Source organism: Leptodactylus fuscus, chromosome 4 (assembly GCF_031893055.1).
Source record: "Leptodactylus fuscus isolate aLepFus1 chromosome 4, aLepFus1.hap2, whole genome shotgun sequence".
Lineage (NCBI taxonomy): Eukaryota > Metazoa > Chordata > Amphibia > Anura > Leptodactylidae > Leptodactylus > Leptodactylus fuscus.
This window is the reverse complement of record NC_134268.1, coordinates 208,184,562-208,202,947: the sequence shown is the minus strand read 5'-3', so window position 1 is coordinate 208,202,947 and position 18,386 is coordinate 208,184,562. Positions and strand designations below refer to the sequence as shown.

The following is an 18,386-nucleotide window of genomic DNA, read 5'->3' as shown; positions in this document are numbered from 1 at the left end:
TCCAAAGGGACTCGTCATAAACATCCGATAGTGGGGGTCACTCCATGTTTGCCCAGAAGAGATGACCAGATGCATTTGAGCTCAGGGATATCCATAGCTAGTTGGGTCTTCAGGTCAAACTGAATTTCTGTCTAATTTAGACTCCTAAATTCCACTGTATAGAAGAATATGTGAAGTCAGCCAATTTTGACATTTTTTATCGTAACTTTGAAAAGTGACTGAGACATCAAATTGTAAGTGAATTCCAAAAAAATCAGAAATCATGAACTAGTGAAGGGGAGTTACTGCAGAATATGTGGCTCTTAGGACTGGGAGGTCCTGTTAGGTCCCATGTGACCATATAGTCCTTTATTATATACAGATAACATTTCTGGATGTCACAATCTTTCCACTGTGATAGGACTTGCTTGGTGTAGAGATATCCACACGACGTTCCTGGACAGAATAATGCGATATATACAATGACTGCCTCCATATTACTCACACTTCTATACCTTATGTGGCCGCCTGGTCTGCTGGGTAAGTTGTAATATACTTACATGTCATAGGGTGGTGGTTATATATTTGGATATATTTAGGAATATAGGTCTATCTATATGATCCATATGATGATTTAGGAGTTGATTGGGCGTGTAGGTCACTAAGGTATACCACCTGATAGGTAGGTGACCAGTTGCCATGTGCTATTTTACTTTAATATTTGAATATTTCACAGTAATAAAACCCCTATTGTAGGGATATTGGTACCCTCCTATAATTGGGGACATTGGGGCATTTCCTGGAGATACCATAATACCACCAATGTCTATCCTGAGACAATCTAATTCAGGAAAGGGTTTTTATTTTTCTTTATCAAAAACTACACATTACCTTTTCCACCTGGTGCAAGACACAATTATAGGAAGGTACTTTTGCACCTGACAAAATGCAGTGTAAGCCCCATGTAGAAGTGCTTTGGGAAAAATCGCGGCAGAAATGCATTTTGTTTTTTTTCCCACAGTGTATTTAACAGAAAGTCCCTAGAAGTTTCCTCTGCGGGCTTTCTGCTTCCATTATACCTATGGGGAAACCAACCAAGTTCCCATAGGTATAATTGACATGCTACGTTTTCCAAAACCGCAATGATTTTGGAAATCACAGCATAGCCGCTGTGAATATTTTTCGCTAGAATCCCATCCACTTTGCAGAGACTGTAAGGCTAAGGTCCCACAGGCGTGATCACACTGCGGTTCTTCCCGCAGCGCTTTCAACAGAAAGTTCGCGGAGTTTTCCTCTGCGGACTTTCTGTTACAATTACATCTATGGGAAAGCCACTGGCGTTTCCGTAGATATAATTGACTTGCTGCAATTTGCAAAGCCGCAACGGCTTTGCATATCGCAGCATGTCCGCACTGCTTTTTTTTTCACAAAGTGGGCATGGGATTCGCATGAATCCCATCCCCTTTGCTTGCACTGTAAAATGCCACGATTTTTCCTGCAGCTTCTCCACTGCGGGCAAATCGCGGCGTTTACGTCCCAGGGGGCCCTGGCCTAAAACGACATGTTTTTAGGCACAGAGTTTCTGCTGCAGCCAAACTGCAACATTTACATCACATGGGTCCCCAGCCTGAAGCTCCATGTTGTGGAAACACAATTTTATTTGTGTTGGCAAAATACACGTGTAATAAAACCCCCATTGACTTCAATGACATTTTACACGTGTAATTTGACGTGTTTTTTACACGTGTAAGTCAATGGGAGTCTTATTTTTACATGTGTATTTTGCCAAAATACTCGCGCGTTTACTCCGCCCCCTGAGGGTTCGTTCACACGAAGGAAAATGGTGAGAAATTTGGTGTGGAATTCCAGCGCTGAAATTCCACACCAAATTCCTCACCATTTTCCTCAGTGTGAATGGACCTTTATATTTCTGTCTTTTGCTCAATCCACGCCTGACTTTGACTCAAAAAAAGCAAAAAAATCTGAAAACTCAACAAAAAAGCTGCATTTCCGCAACATAGGGCCTCAGCCTAAAGATTGAGGGCACATAGGAAGGAACCAAAATTTATTATGTTTTTCATGTGTCTTTCAATAGGATGTTTTTTAGGAGTCATAAAAAACTGAAATGTATATCCTCAAATAGGGGCAAGACGGTGGCTCAGTGGTTAGCATTGCAGCGCTGGAGTCCTGGGTTCAAATCCCATCAGGAACAACATCTGCAAGGAGTTTGTATGTTCTCCTCATGTTTGCGTGGATTTCCTCCCATTCTACAAAGACATACTGATAGGGAAAAAAAAGTATATTGTAATTCCTATATGGGGCTCACAATCTACATAAAAATAAAAAAAATTGTCCATAAAGGCTGCAGTAGACAGGGAGCGCATGTACGAAATAGGAGCATTGCTGCAGTCCTGATACCACTACTATTCTGCTGACAGGTTGCAGCCCCGCTCCTATTACTTGAATAGCAGCAGCCTGCGTGTACTCCCCGAACACTGCAACAGTTTCCAGCACCTTTAGGGCCCGTGCACACGTAGTTAACGTGCGCGCATTTTAGCATAATACACGTGTATAGAATGCACATGTAAAAATAAAACTCCCATTGACTTTAATGAAATTTTTTACACGTGGTGCATTTTTTGACATGTTTTTTACACATGTAAAAAATTTCATTAAAGTCTATGGGAGTGTTATTTTTACACGTGTATTCTATACACGTGTATTATGCTAAAATGTGCGCATTAACTCCGTGTGCACGGGTCCTTAAAGGAATATTTTAGTTTTAACAAATAAAAGTTAGTCTTTTCATAATGTAATATTACACAGTTTTCTATCATCCTTTCTGTATAAGTTCCTCAGGGTTTAGAAATCTCTGCTTGCTTCCATTCAGTAGGAACCTTCATAGTTTACTGATCATGTGATGGACATACAGGTGCAGGACTCGTCACAGGAAACAGCTCCAATAAGTGTATTGTAGCTAGCAGTCTCTGTGTACTGGAACCTGTTAGTGAACCGTGAGCAGGTGCAGCACTTCTCTTATTCAAGTAATGGGTGTGGCACAGAAGCCCCGCCCACATCATAACGATGGTTTGGGGGAATTGCACCGCCGCACCTGTTACTTGAACAGGAGGAATGCTGTATGCCCTCCCCATCCACTAGCAGCTTCCAGCGCAAAGACTGCTAGAACAGCTGATCTGTGTGGGGTCCAGTACTCAGATCTCAGCAGCATGAAAAACTGAATAAGGGGCTGGAAAACCCCTTTAATAAAATGTATCTTATTTTTCAGGCGCCAAAACATTATTAATCTACAATGTCCCTGACAAGCGATGTCTACAAGCAGAGGATTCTGCCCTCGTCATGGCTGAATGTAATGAGAAGTCTATTCTGCAGAAATTTCAATGGATTTCTGAGGAGCAGCTTATAAATGTAGGGACATCACACTGCCTGTCTGTAGCGTCTATAACAGAAGGGTCAGCAGTGGGGCTGCATACATGTGACGCCAACAGTCACCTCCAGAAATGGCAATGTAAAAATGAGACTTTGTTTGGAGTCACCAATGGTGATCTATACATGACCCGCAGAGATAGAAAGAAAATCATCATCTCCAATAGCACAGGAGACGGGAGCCAATGGAGAATCTATTCTACAAAGGAGGATTTATGTAGTAATTCTTATGAAGGTAAGAAGAAGATGGACAAAGACCATGTGGCCAATCTAGTCTGCCCTTGTATTGTCAATCAATTAAACTAGATGTTGATTCTACCATAAGGACAATGATATAATTTGCTTTTCCACAGAAATATACACTCTGAGGGGGAATAGTAATGGTCGGCCCTGCAAGTTCCCTTTCAAGTTCAATAACAAGGTTTATGTAGACTGTACAAGTGATGGACAATCTGATGGAAGACCCTGGTGCTCTACAACCTCAGATTATGACACAGACCAGCTGTATGGATTTTGTCCATCTAAATGTAAGTGTAATAGTCATTTACGTTGATGGAGTTGCCTATTACAGATGTCTCCTTCCCTATATTGTCCCTTAGCTTTATATGTGAAATATTTGCTTCCCGAGAAGACTGGGAATTACATGTAGTCTATAAAGGGTATTTGGGGATTGTGATATTGTTGAGATGACCTATACTTAAAGAGGACCTTTCATGTCCTCGGGCCCATGCAGTTTTATATACCGCTAGAAAGCCGATAGTGCGCTGAATTCAGTGCACTGTCGGCTTTCCCGTTATGTGCCCCCGGGTGCCGTTTCCGTAGCTCTTCACTGTCAGAAGGGCGTTCCTGACAGTCTAGCTGGGAACGCCCTTCTTGACAGTCTGTCCGTAGCCCCATACTGTGAGGGGGTTTCCTTACTGCCCAGTGATGACACAGCGTTTTGAACTTTTGTGGGGTTTTTTTTTAATTTTTTTTTTATACTTTAAAAAACTTTTTTTCTTCTTTTATTTCTATGATCAGACCCCCTAAGGACCTTGAAACCTAGGGGGTCTGATCACTCATACATCATCACTTACATCATTATACACTGCAATACTACTGTAATGCAGTGAATAGCAATACCTACACATATATTACACGCTGTGTCTGACAGCATGTAATAGATCTAATGCATTGACAAGCCTGGGAGCCTTTAATAGGCTTCCGGCTGTCAGGGCAACTGATTGCCGTCCTCCGATGATGTTCTTTAGGATGAGAGAGTTCAGCTCCTGAGATCTCTTCACAGGGGTGAACCTAGCCTTTTTGCCGCCTGTGGCGGACGACATATATTCACCTGTACTATTCATTTATGAAAAGGTGTTGTTTTTTTTTTTTGTTTTTTTTATTGGAGGCAGACATTAAATTAATCAGAATTTATTTAAAGTAAAATATCTAAGATTATTACAGTCTCCAAGAAGTAATGAAGTTCAGTCCCTTGTCCCAGAAAGTGATTTGGGAGCTACACAGTTACTATTCTGCCTTATCTAGGTCTCCAGCAATACAGAACAGCAGGGCCGCCGATAGGCCAGTTTTACTGCTACTGGCGTCAAATTGAAAAATGGGGGGGGGGGGCGGTTTTGGCCCGCCATCGTGTGCCGGCCCACTGGCACCCGCAGAAGTCATTGTATGTCCAATTTCAACTCAGATCTGCATCCAGAGGACGCAGATCTGAGTTGAACACATACGTGGCTACAGCAAGGAGCTGTCACAGTTCAGCTCCTTGCTTCGCCGCTGCACGCCGCCTACTGGCTGTGTAGATGCAATGTGATGACGTCACATCGCGTCTACAACTGCGCGAGTGAGAGAGAGAGGCACACAAAGAGCAGCGAGGGAACGTGGAGAACGTAAGTTTAATGTGTACACTGAGGTGGAACGTGAAACTGGGGGCAGATGAAGGAGAGGACGGCATGACACTGGGGGCAGAGATGTGGGGACATGAATTTGGGGGCAGAGATGTGGGGACATGAATCTGGGGGCAGAGATGTGGAGACATGAATCTGGGGGCAGAGATGTGAAGACATGAATCTGGGGGCAGAGATGTGGAGACATGAATCTGGGGGCAGAGATGTGGAGACATGAATCTGGGGGCAGAGATGGAGGGGACATGAATCTGGGGGCAGAGATGTGGAGACATGAATCTGGGGGCAGAGATGGAGGGGACATGAATCTGGGGGCAGAGATGGAGGGGACATGAATCTGGGGGCAGAGATGGAGGGGACATGAATCTGGGGCAGAGATGGGGGGACATGAATCTGGGGGCAGAGATGGAGGGGACATGAATCTGGGGGCAGAGATGGAGGGGACATGAATCTGGGGGCAGAGATGGAGGGGACATGAATCTGGGGGCAGAGATGGAGGGGACATGAATCTGGGGGAAGAGATGGAGAGGACATGAATCTGGGGGCAGAGATGGAGGGACATGAATCTGGGGGTAGAGATGGGGGACATGAATCTGGGGGCAGAGATGGAGGGGGGGACATGAAACTGGGGGCAGATGAAGGGTGTATATGAAGCTGGGGGAGAGATAGAGGGGGGAAATATAATTTGCGGGTGACTGTAGGAGGATTATACTGTGTGCGGGCACATGAAAAATTAATGAGAACGGGCGGAGTCAACATAAAAGTGGGCGGGGCTAAATTTGACGTGGCGCACAGAGCAAGGGAGGCCAAAAACGCAATGTGAAAAAGCCCTGAGGATTTATTAAGAGGGCTCTTATAGATGGTGTTGGCTCTCTATAGGCGCTGTCACACGTAGCAGATTATACCTGCAAATAGAATCTGATTAAGACTTGTAATGCTGCTTAATAAAGGGAAATGTAATACAGAATTGGTATGTCACAAAATAAAGTAGCTTTAAAATGGGGGGGGCAGACACTTAGGCTGTATGGGGCCCCAAAATTCCTGATGGCGGCCCTGCAGAACAGTTATAATATCTCCCAGCCTGCACAGTAAGGACTCATTCACATGGCAGAATCTGTCACTGGCTTTAAGGCCGGGACCCCATGGGACGTAAACACCGCAATTTGCCCACGGTGGAATCGCTGCGGGAAAAATTGCGGCATTTTACAGTGCAAGCAAAGGGGATGGGATTCATGTGAATCCCATGCCCTCTTTGCAGAAAAAAACGCAGTGCAGAAACGCTGTGATTTGCAGAGCCAATTCGATCACGCAGTGGTTCTTCCCGCAGTGCTTTATCACTGCGTTTACGGTCGGTGGGGCCTTAGCCTAAGGCAGATTCCACCCCAAATTCAGCCACAGATTCTACCCTGATTCTGGCACTGATTGGTGGGAGGCTGGTGGAAAGCCAAAAGTTGTAAGTCAAGAGGAGGGAATGACGAGGAATCGGAGGCGGATATGCTCCTTAGCCTAGTTCGCCACCTTAACTTACCCTAAAACTGACAGCTGAGCTGCAGAAATCAGGAAGTGTCAGCCTATGATGGTGATCTTACTATGGATGCTAGAAAATTAAGTGTAATGAAAAAAATAACCAGATTTCTATAATTCTCCATTTTCGCATTATCGTCTCTTTAATACATTACACATTTCTCTTCTCAGCTACATCTAAGGACTTGTGGACAATAGATCCTGTTACTGGCGACAACTATCAGATTAACTCTGATTCAGCCCTCACTTGGTACCAAGCCAGAAGAAGCTGCCAGCAACAAGACGCAGAACTGCTGAGTATAACCGAACTACACGAACAATCATTCATTGCAGGTAAGAGCCGAGGTAGAGAAGAAACAGAAGGGACACGGCAGAGATCTACAGGAATTAGGACAATAGTATGATATGTATGATGAATGTGGAGTCACAGATTATCTAATCCCGTTCTCTATAGAAGCTTCCATTATTCCCATACACCGGAGACATTTTTCATTTTCATCCAACAATTGTCTGATTTTCCATTGGGATAAAATGTCCCCTCGTCTTATTACAGTCTGTGCGATTACACACATGGACTCCTTCTAAGGCTCTTGGACCTAATGTGAATTCTATACAGGACCATCACCTACCATGTGCCATGTATAATACTGCTGTTCTCATATGTGACAGACCACCCTTATACCCACTCACCAGAGCCCACTTATGGCTCCTATATAATTAAATATATATATATATATATATATATATATATATATATATTGTTGTAATGAATCCCTTTGATAGAATAGCGCTGTAACATCTCTGCCTGTTCGGGCCTCTGCGCCACCCTCTGCTCGCATGCTGCGGCGCCGGAGGCGTGTGCAGTTTGACAATTTGCTTAAGCTTTTTAGTTGCACTGTGTGAACACGGCTCTAGTCCTTAATTGGATTTGCACCACACCCGTCTTCTGCCAAGGTTACCTCTGTTCATTAAGTGGTTAATCTGTCTTGCCTGTGATTGACAGCTTTTCTTCCTGTCAGGTTCTGGGCGGGTTCTTCCTTCCCTATTTAGTCTTGGCTCACAGTCACACTGGGGCCGGTTATTGCCTCTAGCTTTCTGGTATCTCTTGCGTTTATTTACTTGTATGCTGATCCTTGACCTCTGGCTTTCCTACTGACTATTCTCTTGACTCCGATTTGGCACTGCATCGCTCTCTTGTTACCGAACCCTGGCTACCTGACCTCCCTTTGTTGTTGTGCGTCTTGTCTGCGTTTTGTGTTTCACGTATTCAGGGAGGGTTTGTCCTCGTGGTTGTCGCCTATCACCTAGGATAGGGTCTGGCAATAGGAAGGGAAAGCGGGGGGCTTCAGTTTAGGGCTCACTGTCGCTTGTGCCCCTCCCTCCAGGGTTCACCAGCAGCTTCTGGGGAATTATCATCTGCTATTCCCTAACAAGCGCTTTCCATGAGCCGTTGTTTCTTCTTCTGTTCACACCACATTTGTGACTCTCCTGATAATTTGTCTTCTAGGGCTAAACTGTATGTAATCCATTATGTTATTTATCTATATTTTATAGGATTAACAAACACCCTCACCACAGCCATATGGATTGGGCTGAATAGTCTGGACTTCAATGGTGGCTGGAGTTGGGACAGTGGAGACCCTTTTAGATATCTCAACTGGCTTCCAGGTAAATTTTGAGGCTGAGGTCTATAGCCTGCACTTAAAGGGGATTAATGGGTTAAAAATATTGATGACCTATCCTTACCATAGGTCATCAATATCAGACTGGTGGGGGCCCGACACCTGGCACTCCATCTATTACCTGTTCTCAGCAGCTGATACACAGAGAATGGAGCAGGAAGCAGACAGTGCTGTTCTCTGTGTAGTGGTCAGACCAGGTACTGCAGGTCAATTTCCATTCACTGGAATGGGAGCTAAGCTGCAGTTCAGTCACTACTAGAGAACAGACCTGTGTACTCTCTGCTCCATTCTCTGTGTATCAGCTGCTGATCGGTTGGGGTGCCAGATGTGAAACAGCACTAATGACCTATTCTTAGGAATGGTTACAGATAGTGCTTAGTTAAAAATATAATATTAAAATTATGAATACTGTATTTTTCAAACTACAAGACACACTTTTCCTCCCCAAATGTAGGGAGAAAAATGGGGGGGTGCGTCTTATAGTACGAATGTGTGGTGTTTTGGCATGATGGGGCGGAGGAGCCTGGGCGCAGCATCACACCACTCCTGCCGCCACCGGCATTCTGCAGCGGGCCCTCAGCTTGGAGGAGAGTGTGTCGGCGGTACGAACCCATTCTGGCATCCACTGTGCTATTAAGGCGGATGCTAGGTCTTTAAAGATGATGGCGGACGCGCTGCTCTGCAGATAACCGGTACTGGTGCTCTCAATCATAGTCCACTCTGATCGCAACATTAGTACCTATAAGCCCCCAAATGCAATAAAATTGCCCCCCTGTCTTGCGGCTACCTTTTTAGTTGTAGGCTGGCTCCTGCGCAGCGAGATCGCAGGAGCCGACCTACTTCTGTGGCAGCTGGGAGCCTAATGAAGGCTCCCAGGCCTGTCATAGTGATATTACTATTGTGGCTGGTCTATAACCAGCCTCAGTAGTAATGTACAGAATATCCCATAGACTGCAATACACTTGTATCACAATCTATGTGACTTGAAATCAAATGATTGCAGGTTCAAGTCCCCTAGGTGGGGCTAATAAAATTGTAAATACAAAAAATATGAAAAAATAAGTAATAAAAGGTAGAATACTACTGTGAAACACATATACATTCCTGTGCTCGAAAATGCTCTGTCTACTTATAAAAGTATTTTTCCCATAGGGTGAACGTCATAGTGACGAACTGCAGGTTTTTTTGTTTTTTTTTTGCTGTTTCGCCTCTGATTTGAATACAAAGTGATCTAAGCGATCGACATTCCCCAAAATGCTATAACTAAAAAATACATCCAGCCCCACAAAAAAGATGCCCTATGTATCCCTGTACAACTGCAGGGACACCTGTCAAGGGGCTTTGCAGCTTTTACAAAACTACAACTTCTGTATATTAAAAAAACAACAACACATTGCTTCAAAATTTTTGTTCAGTATTTTCCTTCTCTAAAACCTAGGAGCGTCTTATAGTCTGAAAAATATGGTAGGTAAAAATTAGAAGACTATAATGAAAAGTAAAATTAACTTGAGTGCGGAAGATAAAGTATAACTAAAAAATATCATCTAAAAAAAAAATAAAATTTTATAAAAACAGTCACCTGCTGACCATGTAATAAAAAAAAAATGTGCACACTATCTTATCTTAAACATGTTGGACTAATATTCTCAATTTATAACATGCTGTGTATGAAGAAAATAAATAACCATAATGACCTAAGACTAGCATCCTCTATAATCAGAACCTCCCCCGCTCGTATACAAGACTTCTCCCGAGCTGCACCACTTCTCTGGAATGCTCTACCCCGGACAATCAGATTAACTCCCAATTTCTACAGTTTCAAACGCAAACTAAAGACACATCTTTTCAGACAGGCCTATCACAATTTCTAACGCAAACCCTTCCGTACCATAATTGGAATCCCTAAAACAAACCCTCCTCTGTCCCCGCTCCCACATTACCCCACATGATATGAGGCCATCTCAGGATAACTTTCTATGTCCAAGCTCCATCCACATGTTAAAGGACACGACTAGTGACGGCTCATACAGTTTTATGTTTGTGTAATGACAGTCACCTCTATTACTAAATTGTCTGACCTCTGTATAAGCAATACTGCCCCTGCTACCTCTTGTGTCACCCCCTCTACCTCATAGATTGTAAGCTCTTGCGAGCAGGGCCCTCAGTCCCAGTGTGTGAAGTGACTTTCTTTGTAATGTATCTTTCGATCTGTATTTGAACCCTACAAATTGTACAGCTCTGCCGAATATGTTGGCGCTATATAAATAAAATGTATTACTATTAGTAATATTATAATAGTAACTGCAAAACAGCTTAGGCCAAGTTCACATCTGCATCAGAATTTCTGTGGGGTCTCTGTTGCAGTGTCGGCCTGAAATTGGTGGATGAAAAGAATTCCTGCACAAACAACTTTTTCACTCTCTATTTCAGTTCAAAAGCAACGGACACATGAAGGACACCATTATAGTCAATGGGATCTGTTGCGGCGCTGAATGCACCCGCTATTTTAATGGTCTGTGTGTCCATTGTTCTGGTTCTCCAATGGACCAGAACAATGGAAAGCCCGGCGCAGATGTGACCTTAGCCTTTAGACATTTTTATCTAATATTTTTTTTCTTTCTTTAGGAAATCCATCAGATGCCCCCGGTGTAAACTGTGTAGCGGTAAATCCTGGAGAAAACACAAAGTGGGAAAGCAAAGAGTGCGAGCAAAAACTGGGCTATATCTGTGAGAAAGGCGACAAGAAGTCCCGAGATGTCCCCTCTCCAGGTAGGAAACAGAGATATGTGTGATAAAGAAGCAAATAATGGACGTCATCTTGGAGAACAAAACACAGATATAACAATGTACATCACATAGAATTAATATAATAATCTACAGAGCAGCATGGAATTAAAATAATAACATACAGCACAGGGAATTAATATATTACTGTACACTATAGCACCATGGAATTAATTCCCCCCCCCCCCAGCTTGCTGAATGGGCCTGAGAAGGATAACATACTTATGCAGATCAGATAATATGCAGATGCTTGTAGAGAATGGACTCAGTGTTATCTGTGTGTTTACATAGAGAGGTAACAGACAAACTGCAATTAGCTGAACTGATTGTCCTGCAAGAGCAGTGAGTGAGTGATGTCACTTGTCATACATATCCATGGTTATAGCAACAATGTGTAAACAATAGGAGGAATAAGTTCATATAGCAGGCAAACAAAGCAGCATTTCTGAAGCAATATATTTAGGAAAAATCTCCAATTTACATAAGCTACCAGTATAGATAGGATCCATGAGATGTGACAACCCCTTTATATTAATATAATACTATACAGCAACATGGGATTAATATAATAATGTACAGCACCATGGAAATAATATAATGTGCAGAGCACCATGGAAATAATATACAACTGTTCAACACTATGGAATTAATACAATACTGTAGAGCACTATCAAATTCATATAATAATGTGTAGAACATGGAATTAATATAATTATGCAGAGAGCACTATGTAATAATGTTCAGGGCATCATGAAATTGATATTATAATGTATATTACCAATAGCACCATGGAATTCATATAATACTGTAAAGCCCAAAGGAGTTAATTGTGCAATAATAATAAGGTCACATGCCTAAAATTTTTGCACTGTACTGTACAATACACTGTTAGACTTATGCTTTATGTTGGGGAAATGTAGATTATTTTTGTTGCAGATATTACTACATTTTTTTTAGTCAAAGTCAGAAGTGGATAGAGGAGATGGGAAAATTATAAATGCTTCTTATATATTTTCCATTTCTTTTTTATCCATTCATGGCTTTGGCTCAAAAAACCACAGCAAAATCTGCAACAAAAAAAGCTGCATTTCTACAACATGGGGCCTCAGCCTGATTTAGGATTTGTCTTTTAGTCTTATTGAATGGGGTAAATTTTATGATTAATCGTAATGACCAGAATAACCCTAGAATTCCAATAAACATGTCACTTACATATGATGGTCATGAAGTTCTTCTCTCCCATTACAGGCACCAGTGACCCCATCTTTTGTCCTTCATCATGGATTCCTTATAATGGACACTGCTATTACTTGGATAGGGACGCTAGGACTTGGGAGGAGGCCATGTTATCCTGCAGAAGGGAAGAGGGAGATCTTGCAAGTTTGCATAATATTGAAGAAGCGAGTGCTATCGCCTCACAGCTTACATTTGGTGAGTATCTAAAGGTGGCAATGTTTGGCCGACAGCTATTCCTCCCGACCCTCCATACATATTCATCTTGGCCCTAAATGTGTTTTCCATAGGGATAGGGGAATAAGGTGAAGCCGTACACTTATACTGGTGGGTTATCTTCCATCATACACATTAGATGGTCAATCTCAAATGTTTATGGCATACCCTATCTCAAACAAACACATCATACAGGCCTAACCCATGGCTTTGCCTTAAACGGAGTCTGTCAACAGAACCCGACATATCAACCCAGCCCCGCAGATACGTTAGGGTTACCTGTATCAAACGTGACCCTATCCTATCTATCTGCAGGGCTGGGTTGATGTGTTGGCTCCTAGTGACAGACTCCCTATAAGTGCAGCCTTGTATACTAGTATGGCCATCTGGTGGAGGTCACATGAACACAAATAACTATTACACATATATGATATTTCTTCTAGGTGATGCAGAGTATGTTTGGCTTGGACTGAATGACTTGAAGACACAGCTATATTTTGAGTGGAGTGATGGATCCCCGGTGACATATACAACATGGCAGAGAGGAGAACCATCTCACCTCAGTGCTAGACAAGAGGATTGTGTGGCCTTATCCACTAAGGTAGGACATTGTGCACCTGGAGACCATGAAGATGAAGATGATGGTAACGTTCTCACCTTGTAATACATTCTTACACAGGACGGACAATGGTCAGACCAGATATGTGAGAAAAAGTTTCCATATATTTGCAAAAGAAAGTCATTGCGAAATGGTCCAGAGCAAGATATCAATGTCAACCCTGGATGTGATAAGGTAAAGATCATTATATGTGGGGTTATAATATCAGGACTGCCCCATCCATATGGCCTATTAGAGTATAGGGGGATCATAAGAGATCATGTCTGTCCTTGGTAGACTTGGCACCATTCATTTATTATATAGACAACCCTCATTAGTTTTATATATATATGACCTGATGGAACTTCTTCCAGCAAAAACATTAACCAGGACTAACTATTAATACTGGGTTTCAGCAGTCTCGAAGGGGTTAAAAAAAAAAATCATAGATACTGAAAGGGTCTTACTGAACATGCAGGCAGCACTCTGGGTTTAGGAGCCCATTGGGTAGTACTTAGTGATTGATACACATAGAAAGACATTGAAAGACGTAGCTGTGGCTTGCTTAGTAGGACTGCACTGGACTCCTAATCTCAGAATGTGCAAAAATTAAAATACACTAGGGAAAAAAAAGTATTTAGTCAGTCACCAATAGTGCAAGTTCTTCCACTTAAAAAGATGAGGTCGGCCTGTAATTGACAACATAGCTAGACCTCAACTATGAGAGACAAAATGAGAAAGAAATCCAGAAAATCACATTGCCTGATTTGGAAAGAATTTATTTGCAAATTATGATGGAAAATAAGTATTTGGTCAATAACAAAATTTCATCTCAATACTTTGTTATATAGCCTTCATTGGCAATGACAGAGGTCAAACGTTTTCTGTAAGTCTTCACAAGGTTGGCACACACTGTTGTTGGTATGTCGGCCCATTCCTCCATGCAGATCTCCTCTAGAGCAGTGATGTTTTGGGGCTGTCGCTTGGCAACACGGACTTTCAACTCCCTCCAAAGGTTTTCTATAGGGTTGAGATCTGGAGACTGGCTAGGCCACTCCAGGACCTTGAAATGCTTCTTACAAAGCCACTCCTTCATTGCCCTGGCGGTGTGCTTTGGATCATTGTCATGTTGAAAGACCCAGCCACGTTTCATCTTCAATGCCCTTGCTGATGGAAGGAGGTTTGCACTCAAAATCTCACGATACATGGCCCCATTCATTCTTTCATGTACCTGGATCAGTTGTCCCGTTCCCTTTGCAGAGAAACAGCCCCAAAGCATGATGTTTCCACCCCCATGCTTTACAGTAGATATGGTGTTTGACGGATGCAACTCAGTATTCTTTTTCCTCCAAACACGAAAAGTTGTGTTTCTACCAAACAGTTCCAGTTTGGTTTCATCAGACCATAGGACATTCTCCCAATACTCTTCTGGATCATCCAAATGCTCTCTAGCAAACTTCAGACGGGCCCGGACATGTACTGGCTTAAGCAGTGGGACACGTCTGGCACTGCAGGATCTGAGTCCCTGGCGGCGTAGTGTGTTACTGATGGTAGGCTTTGTTACATTGGTCCCAGCTCTCTGCAGGTCAATCACTAGGTCCCACTAGGTCTGGCATTTTTGCTCCATCTTCTTGTAATTATTTTGAGCCCCCCGGGGTGAGATTTTGCGTGGAGCCGCAGATCAAGGGAGATTATCAGTGGTCTTGTATGTCTTCCATTTTCTAATTATTGCTCCCACAGTTGATTTCTTCACACCAAGGTGCTTGCCTATTGCAGATTTGTTCTTTCCAGCCTGGTGCAGGGCTACACTTTTGTTTCTGGTGTCTTTCGCCAGCTCTTTGGTCTTTACCATAGTGGAGTTTGGAGTCTGACTGTTTGAGGTTGTGGACAGGGGTCTTTTATAAACAGGAGACTTTACTACAGGTGAGGAAGGGAGGACAGAGGAGCCTCTTGGTGGCTGACTAAATACTTTTCCCCCCACTGTAAATATGCTTAAACTTGCACTTGTCCTTGAGCTGGTGGGTGAAAACTGGCTGCCATATACTGCACACAGTTAGTAGAAGAGAATCTGTTCCATAACCAACATTCCAAAAATGATGCTGGACATATATAGAGAAGTACTTACTGTACTGATATGTGTAAAGTGCTTTGGTTGCGATAGAAAGCTCCTATTTAGCCTCAGCATCAAACTAAACTGTTCCTTTTTTACTCTTATCTCCTGTACTCCCTGTTCACTTCTCCTCCTTCCCGCTCCATAGACTTCTATAGACATATGTAATCTGGATCATGTGAGTGCAGTCTTTCATATGACTGATATAGCAGGGATTTTTAGAGTGAAACTTCATTTAGCAGAGGAAGAGGAGAAGGAGGGAAAATGTCTAATGAAGAGCACAAAGAAGTATTTTTCTATGATAATATATACTACAAAGTTTCTTATAATTGCCTGTACTAAGTTTCTTGAATATTTATTGGCCATTTAAGTTTATGGGGGAGTCAATAGAAATAAGTAATGATGTCATCCAATTGCATTAAATGGATTTCTTATTGATCTCTCTGTAACCAGGGCTGGAAGAGACACGGCTACTACTGCTATGTAATAGGGGAATCTCCTGGTACATTTACAGAAGCGAGCAGCACATGTAATAATAATGGAGCCTTCCTGCTGACTGTAGAAGACAGGTGATTATTACTTATACATAGTACAGGCGAGTTATGGCCATGTGGTTAACAGGGGCTTGTTATGGGAGTTATATTGCTATAAGAAATTTATTCCTTGGTTGGGGAATGTAAATAAGGAGGTGCAGTATTAGGTCATGAATTTAGATTGCTTGTCATTGTAATACTGCTTTGTAATGCTACGTGAAATTTGGAAAATATAAATATTCATTGCTTCAAGTCCCCTAAGACATTTATAGGCTCTTCATGTAACCCCAGACAGACTGGATGATGAAGAGACCAGGGCTATATCTATGGGGCCCATATCATCACTTCCAGGTCTCCTCCTCCAAAGGGCACGTACACCAAATTTTCCTGGGATTTAGATTTTTTTTTTTTTTTAATTTCACTTCATTTGGTTCTAGAAATTTTTTTTCGCAAACTTGTCACTCCCAAAAAAATAAATGCAATAAAGGCTAGTGAGTTAATTATATGTGCCACAAAATGGTGGCAATGTAACTCATCCTGTAATAAATAAGTCCTTTGTGATAAATGTAAATGTGACATGTAATGATGACTTCTTGTAGGTTTGAACAGGCCTTTCTAACAAGTTTGATCGGGTTTAGACCAGAGAAATATTTCTGGACAGGGCTCTCAGATACCAGGGACAGGAACACTTTTACGTGGGCCAATGGGCAGCAAGTATTGTACACTAACTGGAATGAAGACATGCCAGGTAAGTCCATTCTCCAGACTTTATCTCCATTATGATGGTCAGTTTTCACACACATGTAGCATGACACTTCTATAGCTGTTCTGACAACCAAAGGACCGTTAACCAAAATACTTTTTATGTTGAATCCTCAATCATGGGTTTCCAGTACATCTGGATCTTGGTTTCATGGGTCAGAATTAATTTTTGGATGTAATTAGATTACAAAAGTAGATTTCAGTGAAATGAAAGTCAAATAGAACAAATGTCTGTGTAGAGATAGACGCCCATCTAAGTAGATTGCTGAGACTTCAACTAGCAAGTCATACACATTAGATATAAACTGTCCAGCATGGAACCAATAGATTGATGGTGGGATTGTTCACGGACAACTAAACTACCCAATCAGAGGGACAGTAAGAAAAATATTTGTTTGTGCAAATTGGCTACTAATCATCCAAACACCTTTATTTTGGCTGACCCACGGCCAAAAATTTCCTTAATATTTTTGGTTTACAAAAGTCTACCATCACCAGTCAAGGTAGTTTCTTAAACAATCACCAGGTGAAATGGCCAAAATTATCCATTTCAGACAAGTCTAGTGTGTATGATCACCCTAAGATGGGATATTTGAGTCAATATAAAAGGTCCCGGTAAATTGGTGGTTGAGCTGGTTATTAAAGTTCTTCCCTTAATAGAGACAGATCACAACCATTGTCAAGATGGCTCTTATTTCACTAACCACAATGTAGTATCCAATGGTGTAAGTACCGGGGTAGCAGAAGTAGCAGCTGCCACAGGGCACTGTGTGTGAGCCAGGAAAGGGGCTATGCCATGGGGGTGGCCCCAAGCAAAAAGTTTGCTGGGGGGCCCAATCTATGCCAGTTAGGCCACTGGTATTATCTTATTTTTGTAGACTGAAGTACAGTCCTATGAAAAAGTTTGTGCCCCCCTATTAATCTTAATCATTTTTTAGTTCTAAATATTTTGGTGTTTGCAGCAGCCATTTCAGTCTGATATATCTAACAACTGATGGACACAGTAATATTTCAGGATTGAAATGAGGTTTATTATACTAACAGAAAATGTGCAATATGCATTAAACCAAAATGTGACCGGTGCAAAAGTCTGGGCACCTCAACAGAAAAGTGACATTAATATTTAGTAGATCCTCCTTTTGCCTCTAGTCGCTTCCTGTAGCTTTTAATCAGTTCCTGGATCCTGGATGAAGGGATTTTGGACCATTCCTCTTTACAAAACAATTCAAGTTCAGTTCAGTTTGATGGTCGCCGAGCATGGACAGCCCGCTCTCAAATGATCTGAAAACAAAGATTGTTCAACATAGTTGTTCAGGGGAAGGATACAAAAAATTGTTTTAGAGATTTAACCTGTCAGTTTCCACTATGAGGAACATAGTAAGGAAATGGAAGACCACAGGGACAGTTCTTGTTAAGGCCAGAAGTGGCAGGCCAAGAAAAATATCAGAAAGGCAGAGAAGAAGAATGGTGAGAACAGTCAAGGACAATCCACAGACCACCTCCAAAGAGCTGCAGCATCATCTTGCTGCAGATGGTGTCACTGTGCATCGGTCAACAATACAGCGCACTTTGCACAAGGAGAAGCTGTATGGGAGAGTGATGAGAAAGAAGCCGTTTCTGCAC

At 42.3% G+C, this 18,386-nt stretch overlaps 1 protein-coding gene across 1 annotated transcript in view; it reads left to right on the top strand.

Moving 5' to 3' along the window:
* Positions 1 to 461: 461 nt before the first annotated feature.
* Positions 462 to 18,386, top strand: part of LOC142201186 (macrophage mannose receptor 1-like) — a 59,276-nt gene continuing 41,351 nt past the window's right edge. Inside the window, exons 1-11 of the mRNA XM_075272014.1 lie at positions 462 to 519; positions 3,266 to 3,658; positions 3,777 to 3,950; positions 7,017 to 7,178; positions 8,400 to 8,513; positions 11,153 to 11,296; positions 12,560 to 12,742; positions 13,204 to 13,361; positions 13,440 to 13,553; positions 15,922 to 16,037; positions 16,601 to 16,749. Of these exons, the coding sequence (XP_075128115.1) occupies positions 462 to 519; positions 3,266 to 3,658; positions 3,777 to 3,950; positions 7,017 to 7,178; positions 8,400 to 8,513; positions 11,153 to 11,296; positions 12,560 to 12,742; positions 13,204 to 13,361; positions 13,440 to 13,553; positions 15,922 to 16,037; positions 16,601 to 16,749 (1,765 nt within the window). The remainder of the gene's footprint in view (positions 520 to 3,265; positions 3,659 to 3,776; positions 3,951 to 7,016; positions 7,179 to 8,399; positions 8,514 to 11,152; positions 11,297 to 12,559; positions 12,743 to 13,203; positions 13,362 to 13,439; positions 13,554 to 15,921; positions 16,038 to 16,600; positions 16,750 to 18,386) is intronic.